Raw genomic sequence first — 27,500 nt, 5'->3', positions numbered from 1 at the left:
CGTTAAAATACCAATAAAAACAAAAAAATAAGTTAATTCATTTTCAAGTAGTCTTATTATGTACAAATCTTTTTTCTTATATATAATATTAAGCATTTTTTGTATTCAAAGCGTAATTAAAAAAATAAAATTGCTGTAATTAGTATTCAAAGTAGAAAAAAAGCATTTTTTTATTTGGTTGCTAATGTTTTGGAGGACATTGTAGATATATATATATCTATATATATATATATATATATATATATATATATATATATATATATATATATATATATACACACACACACACATATACGCACATGTGTGTATATGTATATATATATATACATACATATGTATATATATATATACATATATATATACATATATATATGTATATATATATACACACACACACACACATATATAAATGTAATTAAAATTATTAAAAGCTAAGAATCTTTATCCATTGATTCGTCAAAACTTTATAATACTTTAGGTTTTTATGATTAAAATATTTACAATCTATTTATTACATATATTAATAACTTATTGCATTATTCTAGGCTTTGAACTTTTGTTGCAGGAACTACGCTGGTCTCTGAATCGGAACTACACTGGACATTGAACTTTTGCTGCTGAGACTTTTTAAACAAAGCTTCTTTTTGATGACAAAACCACCACACGTAAACGGGGAATCCATTACACAGCAACACCAAGAATAGAAGTATCAGATTTGACTTAAAATTAAAGTTTAAAAAATGTCACTTAAAGAATGTTTAAAGAATATCTTATAACAAAAAGGAAATCTTAAAGTTTTTCCATATAATTCCAAATACTTAGTGATAATTTGAAACAAATATATAATTATATAGCTATATAAAATACTGTTTTTATACTCATTATAATCAGGGCCGTCCCGAAGAGATTTTAATGGAGGATGTGGGGAAGGATGAGGGGGGGGGGGACGTATCTGTTTTTTGCAAACTAAAGTCAAAAAAAAATTTTTTGCCGACTAACTTTTTCAAATAAAAAAAAAGGTTCTCGTTGGCCAACATTTGCCGACTCCCAACTGCAGATCCAATTTTCCCGACTCCAGTGTCCATTTTGCCGACGAATAAAATTCGTAGGGGGGCTAGAAACCCCCCTCCCTCGGGACGGACCTGATTATAATTCCTATAATTTTTTTATACAAGAAAGAAAAAAATTTTTATGAAGAAACTGAACTACACTGTAAAAAATATAACGCTAACATAACGGTTACATAACGATTACATAACGGTTAGTAAAAAATTTAACGTTATGTTTACCGTTATGTTATTAAAAATATTTTCCTATAAGCATTACAGCGCTCAAACAACTTTTATACAAACATTGATTTTTAGTTTTTAACTTTATGAAAATCCCGGAAATTTTTTTCTTTGAAAATCCCGAAAAACTATTTTAATAAAAAATCCGGAAAATCCCGAAAAATTGTTTGATTAACAAAATTGACGAAGGTATGTGGTTAAATTCTGGAACGTTCGTAAAGGGATTAATAAACTAAACACAACTGAATAATTATGTTACTCTAAAATCAAATATAATACTTCAGTTTTACCGTAAACAATCTGCAAAGCGTAATAATTTATTTACTTTTAAATATAAAATGCCAGACAATCGTTGAGAAATTAATACTTTTTATTCTTATAACTTTCTGCTGTTAAACATTTATCAGCATTTCTTTTTCTGCACTTTTTTGCATGATCATAAATAGATTCTTTAACTTTTTTGCAACGTTCATGTGAGGCGATTTTGTTTTCCGCGTTGAAATTATATTTAAAAACATTCTGCACCTTTTCTATTTTTCCGATAATATTCTATTTTTAAAATTTTGTAAACTTTTAAAACGGAATTTAGATTATTTAACTTTTAAAAACAAGTGTTTTTTTTTAACAAAAAGGGATTTCTAATATTCGAAAAAGTTAATTTGAATGAATTAAAAAAAAATTGCTATTTGTTAAAATTGATCTTGGGAAAATTTCAATTAAAGGAAACATATTTGTTTAAATGTAAACGTTGTCGTATTTAAAATATCATATAATTTTTTTTAAATTAACAACAAAAAATATTCTGAAGTTTCTGGAAAATTAAAGATCCAAGTGAATTTCCGGAATTCCCGTAAAAAACTCAGCTATGATTAGTATATGTTTATTATATTTTTGGTTACTGAGGCTCATACTTTTAATATGGATTGTTGCTAATATACATTTGATTGGTTTCCATTTAATATAATTAAATAATATTATACACAGATAAAATTAGTAAAGATGAATAATAATATGAAAACACTGCATCATGCAATGTTGTGTATATATATATATATATATATATATATATATATATATATATATATATATATATATATATATATATATATATATATATATATATATATATATACAAGGTCGTAGACAACTTTTTTTGATGCTTGAGCTAAGCAACTTTGAAACATAAAGAAAACTCCATATTTAAGTATGTTCATATATGAGGAATGAGCATGCTATGCAAAAAATTGCGGTGATTGGAGACTGGGAACAACAAAAACCCTAAAACATTAGCCCCTCCCCTAGCCCCAAATAGGACGGCAATAAGTCAAGTTTGTCATATTTTTTTAAATTTTAAACTTAATTTATATTCATTGACGAATTTCAAATTTGATTCGATAATCTCTTGTTGTTCGGCTTTTTTGACCTTATAAAGTTTACAGCCCCCTCAATTTGAAGGGGCTGTAAACTTTATAAGGTCATATATATATATATATATATATATATATATATATATATATAATATATATATATATATATATATATATATATATATATATATATATATATATATATGATATATATATATATATATATATACATTAAAAGAGAAAAAAAGTACACACGCATATATAAGCACTGTATGTTATATATATATATATATATATATATATATATATATATATATATATATATATATATATATATATATATATATATAAAACATACAGTGTTTATATATGCGTGCGTACTTTTTTTCTCTTTTAATGTTCAAAAATTATTTTTCAATTCTTTTTGCAAAGTCTCTGCTTTGAATTTGCTTTTTACTATTTGTATTTTTTTACTATACTGTAAATAGTACTTTTTTGTGTGAAATATATTGATTGATTGTGTTTTTATTACATTGACAAAAGTTATAACAACACTTGTGTTCTAAAAGTTTATATTTGTAATATGACGTGTCAATAATATTAAATTTTATTATGCTATTATAATTTAATAGGGGAAGGTTGTGTATGTTGAGCATGTTAACTGTCTATTGTTTTTTTGAAGCCGAAATATTATAATATTTATATTTATTTTTGCAGATTATCATAAGTTAATCTTTCTTTTAAAAGTATAAAGTATAACAAAAAAATAATCACACAAAAAAATTAAATAAAATTGTATCTTTAAGGACTATACTTAAGAAAAAAGTAATTATCTCAACCATAAAAAAAAAACAACAATAATAAATCTTTCCTATCTCTAAAAACGTTTGCAATACTAATTTTTGAAAAAACTTTCACTCTTGAAATACCAAAATAAAGCTCCGTGGAGAACAACTTTAAAAAAAGCGCTTTTCTTAATAAAAAACTACATCTCATCTTGAGCGTCTAAAAAGGTATCATCTTTAGCAACTTCACCAAGTACTATCATAATTTAAATAGCATGACAACAGCTTATGTATTATCTCATATAACCCATGGAATTGACAGTAGATAAGCATAAAATATTGAGGATGTAATAAATTTTTGATGATTTTGTTTCGTTCTGACAGAATTATAAAATATTGAATAATAAAAAATTATAACGAGGATGGTAAATTTTTTTAACAATACAACAATTAAAGAATATTAACTATACAACAAAGAAATTAAAATAAACAACGCCGTCAAACTTGTATAAATATCCTTAACCAAAAATGTTCGCGAAAAAATCAGTAGTCTACCTGTAAGAGAGGTTAAACCATCTAAGGAACCTTCCCCAACCTATTTTATAGTAATATAATGTAAATGTTTTTAAGTTTTATTTGATTATTTTAATACTCCAATTTGTTAATGAAATATTTAGACTTCAAATTGGTTAATGAAATATTTAGAAAAATAAGTGTAAATAAAAATATAATCGAAAGCGTTTATCATTTCAAACCCAGGAACAATGCACTAAGTCCTGTTTTAGTAGAACTACCCAACAACGCAAACAGAGTAGAAGTTTTGAAAGCTGCTATAAAGCTTAAGACATTGAATAATTTTCAAAAGGTAAAAACAAAAGTATACATTAATGATCAAACTGAAGTCAAAAGAAAACAAGAGAAAAAACTAGTTTTTAACAAAAACAAATGAAAACTTGTTATAGAAGGAACTATCAACAAGCCCTTTTGATATGGTATTTGAGGAATTAGTATTTTGTTATGATATTTTAGGAATTAATTAGAGTCTGCAAAATCTGCATCAAGTAAATTGACAAGAAAATACAGCTGGTATACTAATGCAACATTGCTAAACAACAAGTTTGATGAATTATTAATTGATATTGATGTTAAGCAACAACATATGTAATGATATGTGAAACATGGTGAAGTGAATCATCAACAACAAAGATTACCAGTTATTCCTTTTCCAGACAAAACAGACTAATTAATAGGGGTAATGGTATGCATTTATAGTCATGAAAGTATCAGTTCTTTTAATTTGACTAATAGTTATTTACATAATGACAATATTGAATAAATACAGTGCTCGGTTTGTACAGTTTCATAAATAATTTTTTGTGAGCGTAGAAGGTAGTGAGGGAAATATTAAGCAAATTGTAGATTCAATCAATTACTCTTAAAATTGTTTAAAAAAAATCAATATTCAGGTTTACATATATGTTGTGACTTTAAATACTCAAAATATAATCAACCAACATTTCAAATAACTAACAAGGAAGCAACAAACGTATTAAACTCAGTGATATCAGAATCTTTGGCAGAATTTTTGAATTTTTTTAATTTTTCAAAAAGAATAAAAAGAACTATTAAATATTAAACTTTTTTTTGAATATTTCTTGAATATTTTAATATTCTTTTGTTTATTTTTTCTTTTGAATAATAATTTTAATCTCTCTCTCTCTCTCTCTCTCTCTCTCTCTCTCTCTCTCTCTCTCTCTCTCTCTCTCTCTCTCTCTCTCTCTCTCTCTCTCTCTCTCTCTCTCTATATATATATATATATATTTATATATATATATATATATATTATAAATTATTTTTTAATAATTTATAATATATATATTTAACTTTAAAATTTAATAAAGTTAGTAAACATAACAGGTAATTACCTGTTATATCAGGTTTTCAAACATAACGCTTACAAAACGCTAACATAACGCCAGATTTCGAGTTTTATGACAGGTAATTATCGTTATGTTTAATGTATAAATCGTATGAAAAAACATGACGGTATTTACCTTAATGTTTTTTTCATACGAATTATACATTAAAAATAATACGAAATCTAGCGTTATGTCTTTTTAAAATATAACGGGTATTTTTTTTACTGTGTATGTTTTATATGTTGTTTTATACTTATATATGACTTTTATATATGTTGGGTAGTAGTGAAACAAAATATGAAATTATATATGAAAATATGAAACAAAACGTTGAGGTTTGAGTAGTGTAAAACTAAATATATTTATTTGCGCTTATTTCTTACTTATTATTTTTACTTAGCATTGAACCAAGCCAATAATAAAATATTAAACTGATGTAAAAAATTAAACAAATAGGAGCCAGTCATTCTAAACTATTTAGTACAGAAACTTTTAAAACTACAATAGGTACTTTTTCTTTTAATGTTGATTCACCTTCTGAGAAGGCCACCACAGTAGAAGAGGCTACTTTAATTGTGGTTACAACTCTCTCTCAACTCAATAACTTCGAAGCACGAAACTTGACGAAGAAGGTCGCTGCGCAGAGAAACAAGTTAAGCGTAGTATTACTAGGGACGTGATAGGGATCAAACTTTTCGCTTATGAGGCGAGGGCTCTACCCCTACACCACTACCACCTTTTTTGATTTGATTCAATATTGAATCAGATTACTATTCGACTCTTGTGATATTGAACCATTAAATCATGTAAATCTCCTTTGCAACTTCTACATTTTTTTTTACTTGATATGCTTGGTAAGCTGATTACTTGGTATGGTTGCATCAGCTGAGTAGTCTATATTTGCCTTTTTTTAGTTTTTCTACCAGTTTATTTTCTTATATTCAAAATTTTCTTATATTGAAAAAGTTCATAAATTTAAAAGTTTATAAATTTAAAAGTGCCAAAAAACCATCTGGCAAAAAATATTAACAATTAGTGAAATGCAGGAACTGTAAATCTCACATTAACTTGATTAAACAAAAAAAAGATTTTTCAAAAAATAGTTACAACTAGTTTGGATGAAATTCCTCACTTGAGTTACAAAGTAAACATTTTTGAGAAACATAAAAATGAAAACATTAAAAGAAATAAACATAAAAATAAAAAATTTTAATTTAGACATAACTTATTTACACTTCAAAGTAAGAAAAAAACTTTATATTTTGTAACAATAAATGAAAACCACAAGATCTTACCCAAAAAGGGTTACCTCCGAAGACATGAATAGTCAGATAGAAGAAAAAATACTGTAGAATGCTAAACAATCCAGCCGAAAGATAACTAAATCCAAGAAGCGTTGTAAATTGATATTGTGGAAATCTGAAAAATAAAATTGATTTTTGTGGTAGTCGGTAAAATGCGAACTTTTTTGCGAACCATGGTCCTATTGGTTGTTAATGATGTGATATTTGTTATATTACGTTTGCCGTTAATTTGTTTATTTTGCTATATATTTTATGGACTTCAAGCAGAATCATAAATTATATTTAATTTAAAAGATATACAATCTGATTTAAATAAAATATATTAAATTCCATTATATTTAATTTAAATGAAAAAATTAAGTAGCAAACGTTTTTTTAAATATCATAACTGTAGTGGTCATTTAAATATGTGTTGGTTCGCAAAAAAGTTCGCATTTTACAGGTTCGCAGTTCGCGTTTTACCGACTACCGATTTTTGTTATTTTTAAAGGCTTTTTAAATTGCTTTTTTAAAACAATAAAAATAAAGAAAACTTTTAGAATGATATTTGAAATTAAAACAACACTGGATTTGGCAACTTAAAAGGCCTGACTCCAAGTAAGTAAGTAACCATAGTACCGATGATATTAACCTGCATATTCTTAACTCTTAACCTGTATAGCTAACATTCAAACTATATTGAAATCCAAAAAGTTTACAAAGAGACTGGAATGCAATGCGCTTTACCAAAAATTAGACTGCAATGCGTAACTATTTTACATTACAACAGAAATAGAATTTGAATTTTAAAGATTATCACAAAATGAAAAATAATATCACATATGATTGATATATATTTTTTTGCAGACAGTCAAAATACACTTTTAATTCTATTAAAATCATTGTTACTAACAATAACATATATTTATCTAATGTTTGGACAGCTTGATGCAACTGTTGGGATTTTTTGGCATTTAAAATGTTTTAGATACTCCACCACCAATGTAAAATAATCTCCTTTGTTAAAGTTCTCCTGTTATAAATCTCGTTTGTTAAATTTTCAAACTTAAAAATCTTTAAAATAACGTCGAGTTTGTTTAAACTAGTTATTCTTATGTTAGCATATTTAAAATCTATTCATTAGAACTTTTAACTTTTTATTGGTTAAGTAAACTTGTTCTTTTTCTCTACACGCCACAATTATAAGTAAAAATGACTTACAATTACTGCAATAAAAAATATATTTGTACATTAAAGAAAAAGTATTTTTTTAACATAATTATATAAAACAAAATACAAAAATTTTATTTATCAAATACTTTTTGTTTAATGTAAAAACATATAGCAAACTTTAAATGATTAAATTATAAACATGTCTAATTTAAAAATAAATTGAAAAAAATGATAAATCTGGAATTAAAAATGATAAAAGATATAAGTAATAAATATTATAAAAAAATCTTTTGATTATTTTTTTGTATGTATTCACCTCACAAAGCCAAAGGAGCCAGCACAGTCAGGGAAACTTGGAGACAACGAGATGATATTTAACCATTTAACACTAAAACACAAGCCTTTAAAAACAAGAGCAAACAAGAAACACAGAGAAACAAGTTAAGTGTGATACTACTAAAGACTTGGTTGGGAGCCAACTCGAAACTTATTGTCCAACCGAACTATTTAAATTGTCTTGCAAACCACTCTTGAAGTGTATTAGAGCTTTATAGATACATACTATAAACAACAGATTACTAAGATTGAACCCTGATTTTTTCAAAAATGAATTGAACTAAAATAAGAAGAAAAAGAAGAAATATTTATAATAAAAAATTAAAAAAAACCTGAAAAAGATAAAACTGATATTTTCAGAATACAATATAATGCAAGCTTATCTTGGTAATGTCAAAAGTGAAGTATGGGGAAAAAAACTAGACAAATAAAAGTTTTTAAGCATGAAAGGAAAGCTATAGTAAGCAGATTCAACTTTCCTGATTGACAAGTCAAGCGAAAATTTGTTTTGGTAGATTAAAGTAGAGCTGATACCTTGCTTGAGCAGCAACCATGATATTATTTGTAGAAAAGAGAAAGAGATACAATCTTACAATAATGGGAGAGTGGCTCAAGCTTGGCAGGTAGAGCAGGTCCGACTACATTTACTTTATTTAATGTGTTTTTGGACTTTGTTTAGAAGAGAAAGAACATTGTTAGAAGAACCAGCTAAAAAATGATATTAGTATAAGGTTGTATAACAACAGGTTATAAGTAGTTAGTATAAGGTTGACAACAGTATAAGGTTGCTTCTCTTTGTTGTACTTGCCATTTTCTTACTCCTGAATCCATTCTCGACCTATAAATCTTTTATTCATCCCTGTATGTAAATACGCACAACAAGCACAACAAAGAGAAGCAATCTAAGTTACTAATTTTGCAATGAACTGCATATATGGCTTCAATGAACGGTCAGTAGTGAATAATAATCTGAGAAGACATAAAGTACAATAAAGTACTCAGAGTGAGAGGATTGCAATTTATCAATACAGAAATGTGTAATATTAACTATTTTTCTTTAATAGTATATCATAAAAACCAGTTTTATATACATTGATTTAAGCGGTTGATAAAAGTTAATTCTTTGGCTTTAAATTATGTATTTTGAAAAAAACTGTACTTTTATTACTCAAAATTAATCCTGTTCTCTTTGTTTGAAATATTAACATAAAATGCAAATAAAATATTTTTTACATAAATAATAGCCATATAACATGTAAGGAATGTGTATCAATGTGTATATATATATATATATATATATATATATATATATACATATATATATATATATATATATATATATATTTATATATATATATATTTATTTATTAATATATATTTGGGACACAACAAATCAACTTTAAGTTCTTTAAAAAAAAAACTCAAAGTTTTAAAAATATCAAAAAAAACAAAAAACTTTCGCTTCATTTTATTTGAATTAAAAAAACATTACAATTCAATATTACTATTAAAAATTTTCTTGCAAAATTATTTTAAAATATAACAGTTTTTGAGCTAGTAGAAGCTCCAGTAAGTGAATTGTATTGTACATTGAAAACCTTTTATTTTTTTGATTACACTTTATAAATACATAAGTTCTTATGCTTGATCAAAATATATATCCTTTTCAATATGAGCTTTAAAAAATACAATTTTAGTAATATTCTTTAGAACAGCAACATGACAATTTATATAAAGAACTGTATTGTTGAAATGAATTAACACAAGGCTACTAAAAATTTGCACAAAAAAGAATGGCTTATAATTGTCATTCAAACTATATTATTGTTTCACAACTGATCAAATAAGTAAAGATGTTTTAGGTGAACCCAAAATGTCTCAATGGGCCTTAATTGTGGTACATTTGGTGGATTATCATCCTTAGAAACATAGGTTATATTAAACTTCTTATAAGTTTCAATTGTTAGCTTTGCATAATGACAGCTTGTACCATCATGCTAAAATATATATTTTATATTTATGTGATGCAAATTGATGAAGGGAACAAGTTTATTTTCAATGCATTCTTTGGAATATATTTTTGCATAAATGGCATTATTCTTAATTGCAAAGAAAGGCTTTGATTTACCAAATCTACTGATTGCAATTCATACTAAAACTTTCGCTTGAAACTTTGATTTAAACTTATATTTAATATTATTTTCAATTTTGTCTTTACCTTGACTATAAAAGCCATCATTTCTTGGTGTGTTTTGGCTGCTCAATGTAAAATAGGACTCATCATTCATGAAAAATTCATTTGATGGTCAGATAAAAGTTTTCAAAAGTTTTAACAGTTGTTGTTTTTGCTTAATTATTTGAATTTCAGCGCTTTCTAGTGCTTTCTTTCTTTTGAAATATTCCATGTCCAAGTCCATGCATGTTAAAAATTTTATAAACATAACTTTTAAGAATTCCATATTTTAATGCAAGTTTTCTCTGGGAGATTCCAACTTTATTTTCAGCCTTGTTAATGAGTGAAGTAATTTTTCTTATGTCCATTTGTACATTTTTCTGCCGCTTCCCGACTTTCTTTTAAGGTCAATATTGTCGTCAACTTTTTCTATCTAAATAGAAGTTTCCAATAAGCTTTCGTTTGTTGTTTCCTTTAATTCCATTCATTTTGTTTATATATTTTAATTGCCGAAAATCAGTATCAGGTTATGAAATAAGAATGTCTAGTGAATATATTTAACTTCGAACTGCAGAAATATTCGAATTTATTTATGAGTTTAGAACGTTCAAATTTGGTGCAAATTTTTAGTAGCCTCGTGTTAACTTCAGATTGTTTAAAGACAAGTGATTCACTGTCTTTGTTTAAAATGAATCAAGAAAATTTCAAAGATAGGTCATCTCTGAAGTTCATTTAAGACACTTAACAACCTTTATAAAATAATTTAACCTTTATAAAATAATTTAAACTTAAAATAAAATCATATAATTCATTGTTTTTATACTTTTCTCATTGTTCATTTTAAACATTATTATATACTGTTTTCTATTATTGAAAATATCAATTAAAAAAGTAAATTTTATACTTACGCGATTCCAATAAAAGTGGCATGATTTGCATACAAAAACCCTCTAACCGTCGTGCAAAGAATGTATAAAGGTACCTAAAACAGAAATTTAAAAATAGCCAATAGCAAAATAAGATTTTATACTACCAACTAAGTCATTTAAAGCCAACCTGTAACTTCATACTATCAATAAGGTCAAACAAGCATAGCATCATGACTAAAAAGTTTGTGATACAATAAGGAATAACAGAAGTCCGTAAACTGTGGATATAATTTTCCTCTTTTGCAAGATGTTGTTTATCTATCATTCTCAAATCTGTAAAGGTTAGGCCTATGATAGGTGTTACGAGTATACCAAAGAACTGTAGATATCCAAAAAGATTTATAAATTTACTCACTACAAAAAAAATTATAGTAATATACAATCAAAAGTTTTATAAATTTAATTTTCTAAAATTACTTAAAGATATATATAACTCTAACCTTCACTCGTATTGTTTTGTGTCAATCTTTCTAAATTTAGTTGCAAAGAACCAATGAAACAAAGAAGTCTTAAATGTATAAACAATACAGATACTAATTCAATAATATAGATGGGAGTAAAAATTGATTGAAGAAATGTAGCTAAAAAAAATTTATTTGTTTGTTATATGTTTAACGAATAAACTAACATATAAAGTTCAAGTATAGTTTACATAATAACACAAAGACAGATACACACACACACACACACACACACACACACACACACACACACACACACACACACACACACACACACACACACACACACACACACATATATATGAAAAAAATGGAAAAAGTAATAAACAGTGTAATTTTACAGTTATTACTTTTTAAATATGTGTTGAACTGAGATTATTAGTGTTGTGATCTAAGCTAAAATTAGTTACAAGGAAAATGTTATGCTTATTTAACATTCTATATAAGATACACAATTAAATACAATATATAAACCATAAATCCACAGAATATTAAATGTAGATAAACTGACAGAATAATTTAAAGATGAAAATCAATTGTACAAACATCTCCGGGTTTTGAGACAAGATGCAAATAAAATGAATGGTAAAGTCGACTCTATAAATCTTAAATAGTGAACACTTGTAATGAGTCTTAAATAGTGAACATGTGAAAATAAATAGCATTATTTTATATAAAATAATATTATTTATTTCTGAATTTATTATTTTTTCCAGTTAATTCTAGCTACTTTAACCATAATTATTAGTTATAGGAGAAAAATTAAATTAAACTTTTTTTAAAGTTATATGTATATAACACTAATTTATTCATTTAAAACTATTTACCTTTAACAATATGTGTTTCTGAATTTGTCACTAATGAATTTATATTCAAATCATTACCTGCTTTAATTTCCTTCATATCATTACCTGCTTTAATCTCCTTCATATCACTATCTGCTTTAATCTCCTTCATATCACTATTTGCTTTGATCTCCTTCATATCACTATCTGCTTTGATCTCCTTCATATCACTATCTGCTTTGATCTCCTTTGATTTGGTATCATCTGCTTTAAGATCTGTATAGTTTTCTCTAGAATTAAAATCATTTATCTTAAGAAAAGCATTCAGAGAATGTGTCTATACATTTTGCCTTTAATAAAAAAGGGGTTCAATTTGTTCAATTTGCCTTGAATAAAAAAAAGGTTTCTAATAATAAAAATAACTAAAATTTGCTTTTTATTTAACTTTATAGTTTATAAAAGAGATAAATATAAATAAAAGAAAAATATGGAATCTATGGAATCTTGATACCAACTTGTTATTATTTTTTAGTTGATAAGCTTTTTTCTTTATTAACAAAAAATCTTCTATTTTTTAGTTAAAATCACTGCAAAGCAGCTGCTAGTATATGAAATTGTATAAAATGACCTGTTAGGATATGTAATTGTATAAAATCTGTTTTAAAATATCAACAATTAAAATATAAATCTTTATAATTTACTTTATAAACCATTCAAAGTGTTTAATTAGAATTTAACTCACATGAAACATAATAGTCTTTCATTAGCACATTAGTTGTACGTAATAACCAAAATAATAATATAAAAATTCATATATAAATATATAATAAAATCATTAACAGTCTTTAGGTTTAGTTTTATTAAACACACATTGTATTTAATGATAAAAAGTAGTCTTAATAAATATTGAGATTTTATTTAAAAATTCTTTGGAAATTTTATAAAGTAAAATTATTAGTTTTTCATATAAACAAAGTTTAGCTCCAATTGTATATAATTTTTTTAACAAAAAAAACTATATTTGTATTTCACCTGATGATTGCAATAGCATGACACTTAGAGTTGTGAAAATCACATTGTTTTATTTTATATTATATTATAGCTCTGACTTTCTTGATAGTATATGCACTTCAAAACAGCATCACTATATATAATATATAAGGGAGAACTTTAATGAATGATTATTGGATGAGACAAAATCAAATTCGCATTAGACACTTTGCAGAAGTGTCTATGGTTAGATATTCAAACTCTTGTGGTAAAAAGATAGATACAGCCATTCAATAGATTGAATGTTAGATACAACCATTTAATAGATTGAATGATTATTCCTATTAATGTCTAAGCATAATGTTATTAGATGATATTAATTTTTGAAGAACAAATAGTAATATAATAGAGATTATATTGTGTTTTGAAGAACAAATAGCAGTTTTAAAAAGCAATTTTGTTTTTCTGATTTGACAACTGAACAATGGAAAAATAAACTCTATCTTTGAATACGCAGTTGTCTCTAGTTTTAAAAATTTTAAACAATTCATGTTAAGTTAATGTTGTTTTTAGTTTGGCTCTTCATTTGTGGATAAAGTGGGAAGCTTATTAAATAGGACAAAGTAATGATTATTGAATGGAACATGTTCAAACAAACTGTTGATAAAAAAGCAAAAAAAAATATTTGAAGTTCAAAGTAATCAATCAATATATTTTCACTTTAATAAAAACTTTAAAAATTGGATTATAAAAGTAATTTAAAAAAACATTTTTCATAATCTTTCAAGTCCATCAATAGTTTATTTAAGAAATTTTTTTAAACTTAATTAGATATTTAGCTTGTAGTAATTTATTATACTTATATACATTTACAATTTTATATTTAACAAATTGGTTTACTTTTGATATTTAGTTTTGTTTTTGTAACTGTATTTATACATACTACATACTTACACAAATGTGTACATAGTTTGATCATATAACACATATGCCATGTGACATTCGCATATATTTGATTTTTATGAAGTTTTTAAATTCTTTTAGATGAAACCAAACACAAAATGAATTCAAAAAAATTCTTAAAATATTGAAGATGCAGTCAAAAGTGTTCTTAGGGTATGTCCATTTTCTTTTGGGTATGTCCATTCGAGATGTAGCTAAAAAATATAATTTATCAAAACCTACAGCAGGTATAGCTGTAAAAATAGCAAGATCTCTAAAGCTGCCAGAAAACTTTAAACACATTCTAAAAAATTTTTCACGCTTCTGATGAAAGTGCTATTGTAAATTACTTGCATAATGTCTTCAAATATGGTTTAACTAGACTGCATATTAGGCAGTTTACGAGTATAGTGTTGCATTGAATTTAAAAAATATACCTGATTCATGGCACCTAAATAAAATAGCAGGAAAGCAATTGATGGACAGTTTTTTGATGCATCATCAAAAATTATCACTACAAAAACCAGAAAAGTTAGCCTTGCTCGTACAACTGCCTTTAATGAAAATACTGTGTTCTTTAATGAACATACTGTGTCCTTTAATGAACATACTGTGTCCTTTAATGAACATACTGTGTCCTTTAATGAACATACTGTGTCCTTTTTTTTTACTTGTTAGAAGTTCAATTAAAATATAAATTCAAACTTGAATTTATTTTTAATGGAGATGAGACAGGGTTATTAACAGTACAGACCCTCCAAAGATTATATCAATTCATGGAACTAAGCCAGAATGTGGGATCTATCCATTCAATAGACAAATGTTTGGAGAAAGTGATTTCATATCAACTAGTGTTAGTGACAGACCTCTTTCAGTCAAGAAATCAGAAATTTAACAACCATAAAACCAACATTTATAAGAAAAAACAATCAAGCTGGTTCTTTGGAATTATTAAAATAGTTAGTCCGGAAAACATTTATCCATACCTTAAAGCACCTCCCAGAAAAGATTCTAGAAAAAGAAGATTACAGGGTAAAAGTACTATAACTCCAGAAAAAATAGTAAATGAAAGAAAAAATGCTGAAACTGGTTAAAATAACACAAAAAAACAAAAAAGAAAAATTGACTTCAGAGAAGCAAAAGAAACAGAAAACAGAAAAAAAAAATTTTAATTGTATTATCTGTAAAAAATGCGCCCATCAACCAAAAACAACAAAATACTTAGCAACAAGCATTATTATGAGTCTCTTCACTCTTTTTACCAATAAGCATATCGGAACTAATTATTTTGTTTTGTTATCAAATAATATAATGGTTATCAAACTATTTTCAATGTATAAACTAAATAAGTTTATCAACTTAAAAAAAGCATTTCACAATTATTTAATATAGCATAACTCTAGTATAAATATATATGGCTTTTTTAAAAAAAGAATAAAAAACAAAGAATAATGAATGAAAAGATTGCTGCCCAATGCTAAACCCTCAGTCGATGTAGCAGCACTCTGCTGAAAGTCAGGCTATTTGTCAGTCGATGTATTTACTGAAGCCCCCAGAAGCACGCTGTTTATCAGTCAATGTATTTACTGAAGCCCCCGGCAGCACGCTATTTATCAGTTGATGTATTTACTGAAGCCCTCGGCAGCAGGATATTTATCAGTCGACGTATTTACTGAAGCCCCCGGCAGCAGGCTATTTCAGTATGACATCAGACTGCTCACCTAAATTAGCAGTATAAGATATATATATATGTGTGTGTATATATATATATGTGTGTATATATATATATATATATATATATATATATATATATATATATATATATATATATATATATATATATATATATATATATGTATATATATATGCATATATATATATATATATGTATATATATATATGCATATATATATATATATATATATATATATATATATATATATATATATATATATGTATATATATATATGCATATATATATATATGTATATATATATATGCATATTATGTATATATATATATGCATATTACTCTAATATATATATATATATATATATGTATATATATATATATATATTAGAGTTAAGAACCTCTCTTCAGAATAAAAAAGTTGTATGGCTTCAGTGACATTTACTCATTCTGCTGTTCTATAACTTTTCTCTGTGCAATGCTAAAATGTTTCATATTTTTAAATGCTTCAACAAAAAAATTATTAAATTATTTTAAAATAACTTTATCTCCACAAATATTTTAAAAACTTTAACAAATATTTCTCCTTCTACAAAAGTTTCATCATAGAAATAAAATTATTTTGACTAAACAAGTCAAAATAAAGTTATTGATATGCTTATCATTAAGGTGCATATTAAAAAACTAATAAAGATTTAAAGCAGTAAAAGTGATGTAGAAAACAGCTTTAAATAATAAAATAAAAACAAGATTTTAAAACATAATAATAAATAATTGCACTGAAACCCTTGAGAAAAAAAACAAAGGAACTGAAAAAAGACAATTTAAAAAAATAGTTTTCTGTAACTTATGAATAAACTAATGAACTTTTTCTCAAGAAATTTTAAAAAAGAAAGTTATATAAAATAAAAAGAAATAATTATAAGAAAAATGATTATGATAAATAATGAAAGAAAATCATGAGTGATGAGTTAAGTGACAAGTGATGAGTTAAGTGGCACATGACGAGCTATAATCAAGGTTCAATCAATAAAAAGTAAATAAAAAATTTTTCTTGATTTAAATCAGATTTTTGTGATTTTTTATTAAATTTTTTTACATTTTTTACACTTGCATTTTTTAACTATAAACTTTTAATCATATATATTTAATTTAAACTATATTATAAAATCATACTTAAATCAATTTAAAACATTTTAAAATCTTTTTTAATGCTGATTATTTACCAATTGTTAAAGATTCAATCAATTATGTTAATTGATTTCAATTCAATCAATAAGTTTATTGATTTCAATTCTAATTAAGCAGTTTTTTTAGATGCACCATTGAAAACACCAAATGATAAAAATATTCATTTAATGCCTGCTTATGAAGCAACAGCAGTAAGTAACTGATCAACAACTCCCAGTCATTCCTGAATCACACAACTATTATTAGATTTCCAACTATCACATGGTTTTATAGTTTGAGCAATGTTATTATTTAGCATAAACTTTTAAAATGGTGCAACTTCTACTTTAAAATTAACCAAAAACCAAAGAAAATCCTAATTCTTTGAAGATGCAATTTCAAAATGCATTCCAATCTTTATTTCTTTATCAGCTCTTTACCTCTGTTAATCTCTGTTGAGATTAACAATATTATCCAAGAAAGGAGATGAGGTCATTGCCTGCTGTATTCTTTTGCTTAACTTTGTTTTAGCATCTTGGCTAAGCTTAGGTATTAATTTTGTCTGAAGGTTTTTCTATATCACTACACTGCCACCACCAGTACAACTGTTCCTCTTGGTCAGGTCAAATGCAACAGCAATTTATTTAAGCATTTGTAATAGTTCTTCTGATTTTAAGATGCCCCAAGATATCATTGTGTTCTTTTTAACATTCTAGGGCATTGTCAATCAAACTTGATTGGCCAGAATTGATAATCTGATATGAAAACCTCATTAATTGTTAAACGGCTGTTATTTCCAGTGCTGTACTAATACTAAATTATACAGTTATTTTATGTTACTTAAATTAAATGAATTTAAATTATATATTATTTAAAGTTTATAAATAATTAAATTAATTTAATTAAAAAATAAATCAAAAATAATCACAAAAACAACTTAAATCAAAAATTTAATTTAAATCATGATTTTTTATTTATCCGATTAAAATCATGATTTAAACAGATTTTAATCAACAGATTCAAACAAATCAATTTATATCAAACCCTGATTTAATAATGAGAGACACAATGATGACACCCTGATTATAATGGTAAAAAGAAATTCAACACAAAGATTGTGATTTATATCTTTTAATTGTAAAATAATTTTTATACAAGTAAAATGAGACATTATAAATGTTTACTTTATAACGAAATGAGATATTTTTAAGATTAGGATTTTTAAAAGGTAATTTTAAATTCAATTTCATATTACCTTTCATTGTTTAGATTGTTTACACTCGCTGATATTAATTGTTTTTTAGAAACACTGTCATTTAAAAGAGATCGTGAACATTCGAGTTCTTCTTCATTTGACCATCTTTTTAACTTATCATGGGAAGGAACCAGGAAAATTGTTATAAAAGCAATTAACAGTGATGAAAGTCCACTATAGACATACAATGTATAATGAAACTCCACTCCAACATCGTAGAGCAACTAAAACAATAAATTTTAAAAGTAAAAATTTACTTCTACTTATAAAATGTTATTAAAAAAAGTTTAAGAAACTACATGTATATGAATTTGTAAATTATTAGTATCTAAAAAATCTTAATTTGCTTTCATAAGAATGGTAAAGAACCTTATAAAGACTACATATGAAGTCTTACATAGCTCCAGAAAAATATACTAAATCTGATCAAGTTAATATTTTTCATAAAAAACTTAATAAAATAAAGTTATGAAACTAATAATCTTAAAAACAACAAAATAAATTTAGTTTAAACAAGCTGTCAGAGATCACTTAATAGAAACATTAAAAATTGTTTATCTTATGAGTCATCTATAGTTTGAAAAAGATTGCAAATTTAAAAATATCATTAACACTAATATATTAAATCCTAATTTAGGCCACCAATCAGACAATTTTAAAATCTAATTAGTTTCAGGGAAAAGAAAAAAAAAAATTCTGACCTCTTAAAATACAAAAATCAGGCAAATACATGTAAAAACCTGGTTATAAATTCAACATTGTAACAAAAAGTTTAAAAAAATAGAAAAGAAAAAAGAAAGAAATTAGATCTACTGACAACCTAGTTGTACAAAATGCAGCTAATCAGACTAGTATAAAGAAATGGCCCAATGGTACCACTTAAATATCTGGTGACTCCATGCTAATGGGAGCCAAAGAAGAAAAAAAAATATGAGTTAGATAAAGTCCAAGTTTTTTGTGGTGCTGCCATAGTGCTACCATTGTGCTACCATTGAGAAAATCCTTCAAAAATAATTCTCCGTATTGGGAAAAAAAACAGTTTTGTTAGTGATTTGTCTGAAATGGCTATGAATAAATTAAAGGATCTTATTGACATTATATAGAACAATAATTACTTTTTGCAAAACTATTTTATCAACACTAATTTGTCATTTCAATAATGCTAAAGCGTAATTGACTATGTTATAATAACAAGAAAGATTTCAAACTTTGTTTTACAGATAACTCTAATTTGACTAACAAACACCTTGGCCATGAAGGTCTTCATTTAAACACATAAGATTTGGTTAGACCAGCAATGAATTTTATTGTAAATCTGTTTGACATAACTCCTCTAATAGCATTGTTTACCAATTTCACTTCAGTTATCCTAACAAAGGAATACTGAAAGTAAAATACAAAGTCATAAATTTGATTTAGATAAACTTAGGGCAAAAATATGCCTTAAAAATGCTAGCTTAGCCTTCCTTAATATAAACTCACTTTGTAATAAGACAGATGTTGCAACATTTATAAATAAATCCGTTGATATATTTGTTATTAGTGAAACTAAATTAGACAACTCGTTTCCTATAACCCAATTCTTTTAAATGATTACAAAACTTCTATTAGCCTTGATCTCTCAATGGAGGCATACTTGTGTATATAAATGTACATATTCTATCAAGTTAAATAAAATAACACTACAGAATGGCAAATTATTATATTAGAAATTAAATAAGTCAAAAGTTGTTTTTTACAACTCCACTGCACAATCATATCAGAAAATGTTATTAAAAATTGCAAAAAAATTAAAAAATAAAATTTAATCTTAGACTTCGTTAACTCCACAAGATTGTTCAAAAGGTAACATGGTAATTGTAAAGAAAATGTATTAAATGAAAAAGAAAATGTCAATAAAAGTTAGACATTTGCTTTTTCATTTCACATTTAAAGTTAATTTCAATTAAAGTATTCATCAAAATGATATGGGATATTAATGATAAAAAGTCAAAGCAAATACATAAAATGATTGACGATTGCTATGATGATTGTTTTAGATAACCGACCATATAGTATTAGTAATACTAAATGATTGGTTATCATATACTGCTAAAAGAACTAGCCATGATTAGCAAATTATTAGCACCACCATCATCTTCTGCATTTTTGATGAGATTGTTTTCTGAATATGGAACTATTTATGAAAAAAAGCAATTGAGGTTGTTACCTCAATGCAGAGAAATGCTATTGCTTATACATAATAATGCAAATAAATTCATAAATGAGTAATAAAATCTGTATTTCTTGTGCACAGTTAATTCTTAATTATTTGAACTATATAACTCGAACAAAATTTTTTTTTGAATCTACTAACATTAGATTATTTTAAAAGATTAACACTTTATAATGCCAATCTAGCTGACCTAAGAACGTTGCTTATAGCGGGTGATAGCGTACACATTAAGGTACCTTATGATGCAAATTTTGAAATCTTTTAATTTTATCTGCATAAAATAATTTAATTTGAATGTTTAAATAAAATGGAATTTTTATTTTATAGTGCAACAAAATACATGAAGAATGAAAACCACTTTATATAATACAATAAAAATGAGTGCAAATGTAGCATATGGCCACACCAAACTCTGCATAAAATTTAAGCCGGATTGGTTAGCTCTTTATAGATTTTTGGCAGTTTTAATTTATATTTTGTTAGTTTTTTGCTACTTATACCTCAAAACATTACCGATTACTGTGATATTCGGTCATTATTTTAAAAATAATTGTTACATGAGTGTTCTACTATGTAACACCAACAATTTCAATTTATTATTTTAATTTATATTAATTAACTTGTAATTGTTTCATTGCTACAACTACCATTTTCATTTCACCAAATTATTGGTTTGCTATTTGAAGCGTGGTTTGATTTGGCTTATGCATTACGTGAAAATATCAGCATTATCTGGTGTAAACTGTCAAAATGCATGAAAAATGTTAAAAAATGGTGGAAAAGCTATATAAAACTTTTGTTATTTGTTTTATTGCTACAACTACCATTTTTATTTATAGACCAAAATATTGATTTGCTATTTAAAACAGTTTGACTTGACTTATGCATTGTGTGAATTTATGCAAGGTATAAACTACTGGCAAAATGCATAAAGGTAAAGGTTTGCTCCACCAAAGCTTTTAAATAAAGTTCAGGGGAAACCTTCAATCTTTAGCAGCAAAAGATGCCAGAGCAGCCAAACAAATTGCACATCAAGTTATTTCCAATAAAGAATTATCCCCTGAAAGAACTATTTGACTTGCTAAAGCATCTGGCGGGAATCCACTTACAATTACCCAAGGTAAATATTTATACTTAAATAATTTTTACATATATATTCAAAGAAAATATTTGGAAAAAAAAACAAGATAGGTTTCAGGAAGTATATTTTTAACAATGTAAAGTTTTAATGACGTTTGTTTAATTAATAAAAATAAATTATGATCACGAATATGTTTTCGGTAACTGATAAATAATTAAAAAAAATTCTTTATTGTTTAAAAACATTATTAAAAAGAGTTCACAAAATAAATAAGAAAAAATTTATTAACAGTTAATAAAATAACCAAAAACCAACTGTAAAATTATAAGAAAATAAACAAATATTATGTTACGTTTTATGAAAAAAATATTTTTTTCAAAATAAAATTTAGTTTATATGAGCTCCAAAATGATGTTGGTAAAGGTTTCTCAAGTTTAGTCTAAGCATTGTTAAAACTGCATTAAGGGTAGAAAACGCTCACCGCCTCAAAAACCTAAAAAATGGAGTTAAACTAATTTTGGCTTGCAATTTAAAAGTTGCAAATATAGTATGTGGTCATCAAATTCATTCAAGTATGCACCCTTGTACATGGTGTAACATCAAATCCAAGTGTCTTACCAAATCTGAAAACCTGCGAACACTGGGCTCAATCAAATCTAGTCTCGCATCTTTTCAGCAATCTGACTAGGTTGTTGCTCATGCAAAGTTGCTTGGCAATGTCATTTGAAAGTCAATCATCAGTGGACCTGACAATCAGATTTTGGAAATAATGATAACTGGTGCAAGCGTAACACCTAAAATTCTCACCGCTTTTTACCTCATCAAAGATTTCATCATTTGCAAAGGATCCCTCTTGGGTACCTATAGAGAACAAACTGTCAAAACTGGTCATCAAGACTTTTATAAACATTGGTCAAGGTATAAACGAAACAACAATCATCTAAAGTACAAAGAAAGATTGTTATGCTGCAAAACTGATCTGAACAGTAAGCATCTTTAAAGAAATGCTACCATAATTAGATTTGGCAGCAGAAAATCATAGCTTACAGTTTATAATGAACATTTTAACCATTTTAATCCTTAACTGCTTTTAGTAATTATGAATTTTCATATGTAAAAATATTGAAGAGTATTTGACAAAAAAAGTATTTTAAGCTATTTTGAATAGCTTTCTTTTTTTTAGAAAATGAAAAACTATGTTTTACAACTTAATCAGGTGTTATTTGATGGCAATATAATGTAAAAAATAATGTTTATATAGTTGTTTTTTCATTTCATTTTGAAAGTCAATATATTTAAGAAAGTTTCAAGGGCCAATAAAAAATCTTTTAACAAAAACGTTTTTTTTTTTTTTAACCAACTAATAGTCTTTTTGCCAGGTTTTGCACTTTTTTTTGCATTTTGGTAGTAGTTTATACTTTAGGAAATGTTGAGATATTTAAGCTATGCATAAGCCAATTCAAACCACGCTTCAAATAACAAATCAATATTTTTGTCTATAGAATGAAGATAGTAGATGTAGCAATAAAACAGATATAATAAAAGTTGTTGATAGTACATAGTAGACACTCGTGTAATCTTTATTTTGAAAGTAGTGATCAAATATCACAGTAACTGTAATAATATTAGAAATAAAAAGATAGATTATCACAGTAATTGGTAATATTTTAAGGTAAAAGTAGCAAATAACTAACAAAATATAAACTAAAACTGCCATAAATCTTTAACCAATAAACCAATCTGACTGAAATTTTATCCAGAGTTTGGAGGGGCCATATGCTACATTTGCACTAATTTTTATCAAATTATATGTTGAGGTTTTCATTCTACAGGTATTTTTTTTTTATCGCACTATAAAATAAAAATTCCACTTTATTTGAACCTTCAAATTAAAATAATCTATGCAGATAAAATTAAAAGATTTCAAAAATTGCATCAGAGTACCTTGATCTGTACACTATCACTCCATGTAAGTGCATTCTTGGGTCAGCTAGGTTGTCATTATCAGGATTCGTGTTAACCGCATTATTCTGTTAATTACCAAATGGTTTGATCAGGTCTAAACTGCAGTCTTAAAGATACACACAAGATATCTTTAAGACTGCAGCTATAGTAAAACTGCAGCAAAATAACAACCTTTTTTTATTATTTATTAACATGAAATATCTAGCATTGCCAACCAGATTATTTTATTGTCCAACTGGATACCAGGTACCAGATAATATACAAATCCACCATTTAAGAAAAATCTGTTGACAATAAAACTTACCTAAGGAACTTTGATGTTGCAAAAAATTGTTGCTACCTTCCTAAGGCTTAATGTATAAAGGTACTGACTTTGTTTTGTTTATATGTACTTCAATTTGAAACTCTCTAGACTATGATACCATGTTGTATATAAGTTTGTTTCAAAAAACTTATTTAAAATGGCAATATTAGGTCTAGGAATTAATTCATGCGCTTTTTAATTGAAAATTGAAGGTTTATTTCAAAAACTAAATGGATGAATACATTAATGAAAATAGTGTCCATCGCTAGTCACTACTTTTGCCCATCTTTCCGGCAATTTACGAATTCCGTGTCGAAAAAATGCTTCATCCTTAGAAGTGATCCAATCAGAGACCCATTTTTCGATATTTTCTGAAGAAGTGAAGCGCTGTCCAATCAAATCGTTATTCATGCAATTGAACAAGTAGTAGTCAGAAGGAGCAATGTCTGGAGAATATGGCGGGTGGGGTAACACTTTCCATCCGACATTTTCCAAATAGTTTTTGACAGGTTTTGCGACATGTGGTCGAGCGTTATCATGCTGAAAATATATTTACATGCTGAAAAATGAGTTTATCATGTCTGTTACCCCAATCTGGCCGTTTTATGACCAGAGCTTGCTTCAAATGCATTAATTGTCGTCGATAACGTTCTCCATTAATAGTTTCACCAGGTGTCAGAAGCTCATGGTACACCACACCTTTCATATCCCACCATATACACAGCATAAATCACACCATATACACAGCATAAATTCGATGCAAAAATCCCTTTCTTTTCTGTCTTTCAAGCAGCAATTCACAAATGGTCTTTCTTCTTTCCACGTCTCTGTCTTTCAAGTCATGCGGAACCCAATGAGACATTTTTTGAATCATACCCATGGCTTTGAGGCGTCTGGAAACTGTTGATTGTTTAACTCCTAACGATTTTGCAATGTCCTCTTGCGTTTGACAAGAATCCTGATCGAGCAATCCTGCCAATTCTGCATCTTCAAATTTTTTCGGCTGTCCTGGTCGCTCTTGGTCTTCCAAACAAAAATCACCACTTTTAAACCGTGCAAACCACTTCTGACACGTTCGCTCAGCTAGAGCATGGTCACCATAAACTTCAACCAAAATACGATGACTTTCGGTAGCACTTTTCTTCATGTTAAAGTAATGAAGAAGAATACCCCGCAAAAACACTTTATCAGAAACAAAAATCGACATTATCAGTTAAATTAAAAATAGTGTTGTTTACGCTTAAATCAAATGATTTATAATGAAAATGATGCGCAATAACAGTGATTTTCGCACGCATGCGTGGCTAAACGAGAAAATAAGCTAGTTTTGTAATCCCTTGTCAAACCGCACAAATTAATTCCTAGACCAAATAATTGCTATGTAAAATTTGTCACCTTTTAATTCAACTTTCTTGTTTATTAAACTTTAATTGTTTCTTGTTTTTTATTTATTGTAAATATAATGTAAATTACAAAAAGTGAAATTTAGATCTTGTGCAGGGGTATCTTTTTATTTACAAGTCATTTTTATCCACTTATTTTTTAACAATATTGTGTTGGTGTGTGCTGCCCACAAAGTTATATGTGTTAATTTTAATTAGTTTTCAAAATATAACCAACGGTAAATAAAGTTTCTAAATTAAATTGAAAATAAAATGATAGTATAATTATGTTAATTATGCTGATTATATTGAAGGAGAAATTTTTAAATGATACTTTTGTTTATATCTAGTTTTTCAAACAAAATTATTTCATCAACTTTAGGCTTATATTTGTTAAAGACTATAATTTAATATAAAAAATCAATCATGATTATAATTGATATTTTAATCATGATTGATTTAATAGATGTTTGTAAATGTTTTAATTTCTAATTTTTTCATTTGTTTTTTTATTACAAACTCGAATGTGCATACCCTGCTCATACAAATTTGTAAACAAATAATAATTTGAAATAAATATATGGATAAATGAATATAATGGATATGGATCTCTAGTGGAAAACATATTAAGGGTTTTAAATAATGTGATAATACTAAATTGACAAAAACAGACTTTCAATGTCTTAACAACAATGAACTTAAAATGAATTTTAAACGAACTTAACAATGCTTTTTTTTTTTTTGTTACATTAAAAATCAGATATTTTACCTACATTACCTTTTCTGTTTCTGTGACATTTTTTAGTACTTCTTTGTCACAGGGACTAACTTTTTTTCTAGAGAAAATTCAGTCCCGAAGCAAAGTCTCATTTGTGAAATTCTAACATTTTTTGACCTGAGCTCAAATTATTCTCAACTTCTTTATAATGTAATTCAAAAATTTCAGAGACTATTCTCCAAAACTTTCAAAAATATCTTATTAACATCAGGATATTCAGCATCAAATAAAGGTTATCAAGTAACTTATAACAACTGAATAAAAAATAGAAAATCACCTTAAAAATAAGCAGCACAACAGCGGAAGAATCAAAAGCTCCATTTAAACTGCACATTACAATTGCCCTTCTTCTCCATAATACAGTATTGCTAATCTAAAAAAAAAAAAAAATTTAACAGCTCAAAAAAAACGCATAATGTATAACTATCATAATTAGAGTAATTAATTATATTTCTGCAGCAAAAAATATTGGTAATAGGAATAGTGGATTGAACACATTCTAGTAATGCTCTTAACTTAATTCTCTCAAGCCACCAGGCACAAAGGTTTGTCTCTATAGACTTTGTATTATGCTTAAATTTTAATTGATATAAAATATGATCAAGTATTTCTTTTGAAAAGTCATTCAAATGTGAATTCCAAGCTGTTGCAGTTTAAATCAAATTTTTTAATTATTTACTTATATACTATATAGAAAACAACAATATTTTTTCTATATAGTATAGAAAAAATAAATAATAACAAAACTCTATTTTTTCTAAACATAACTCATTTTCAAAAATAAATTGGGTTTCGTTAGTATTTATTTTTTTGCTTTACTTTGGTATTCAGCACTCTAACCATGAAATATTTACATAATTTCTACAATATATATATAGATATATATATATATATATATATATATACATATATATATATAAATATTGATATATATATATAGATATTGATATATATATATATATATATATATATATATATATATAAATATATATATATATATATATATATATATATATATATATATATATATATATATATATATATATATATATATATATATATATATATATATATATATAGATATTGATATATATATTGATATATATTGATATATATATATATATAGATATTGATATATATATATATATATATATATATATATATATATATATATATATATATATATATATATATATATATGTATATATATATATATGTATATATATATA

General features: G+C 25.9%; 1 protein-coding gene and 1 long non-coding RNA gene across 2 annotated transcripts in view; one reads left to right on the top strand and one right to left on the bottom strand.

Moving 5' to 3' along the window:
* The window catches only part of LOC136087378 (uncharacterized), an 8,503-nt gene extending 7,639 nt beyond the window's left edge, over positions 1-864 (top strand). The window contains exon 2 of the long non-coding RNA XR_010641758.1: positions 566-864. This is a non-coding gene — a long non-coding RNA (uncharacterized LOC136087378). The remainder of the gene's footprint in view (positions 1-565) is intronic.
* LOC101240418 (equilibrative nucleobase transporter 1) overlaps positions 464-27,500 on the bottom strand; it is a 42,708-nt gene continuing 15,671 nt past the window's right edge. Inside the window, exons 5-12 of the mRNA XM_065809985.1 lie at positions 26,549-26,644; positions 18,547-18,770; positions 12,627-12,790; positions 11,695-11,835; positions 11,382-11,608; positions 11,234-11,307; positions 6,656-6,779; positions 464-719 (exon numbers count right to left, since the gene is read on the bottom strand). Of these exons, the coding sequence (XP_065666057.1) occupies positions 537-719; positions 6,656-6,779; positions 11,234-11,307; positions 11,382-11,608; positions 11,695-11,835; positions 12,627-12,790; positions 18,547-18,770; positions 26,549-26,644 (1,233 nt within the window). The 3' untranslated portion in view covers positions 464-536. The remainder of the gene's footprint in view (positions 720-6,655; positions 6,780-11,233; positions 11,308-11,381; positions 11,609-11,694; positions 11,836-12,626; positions 12,791-18,546; positions 18,771-26,548; positions 26,645-27,500) is intronic.

This window comes from Hydra vulgaris, chromosome 11, assembly GCF_038396675.1.
Source record: "Hydra vulgaris chromosome 11, alternate assembly HydraT2T_AEP".
NCBI lineage: Eukaryota > Metazoa > Cnidaria > Hydrozoa > Anthoathecata > Hydridae > Hydra > Hydra vulgaris.
The sequence above is the reverse complement of the archived record's forward strand: the minus strand, read 5'-3'. Positions and strand labels throughout refer to the sequence as shown.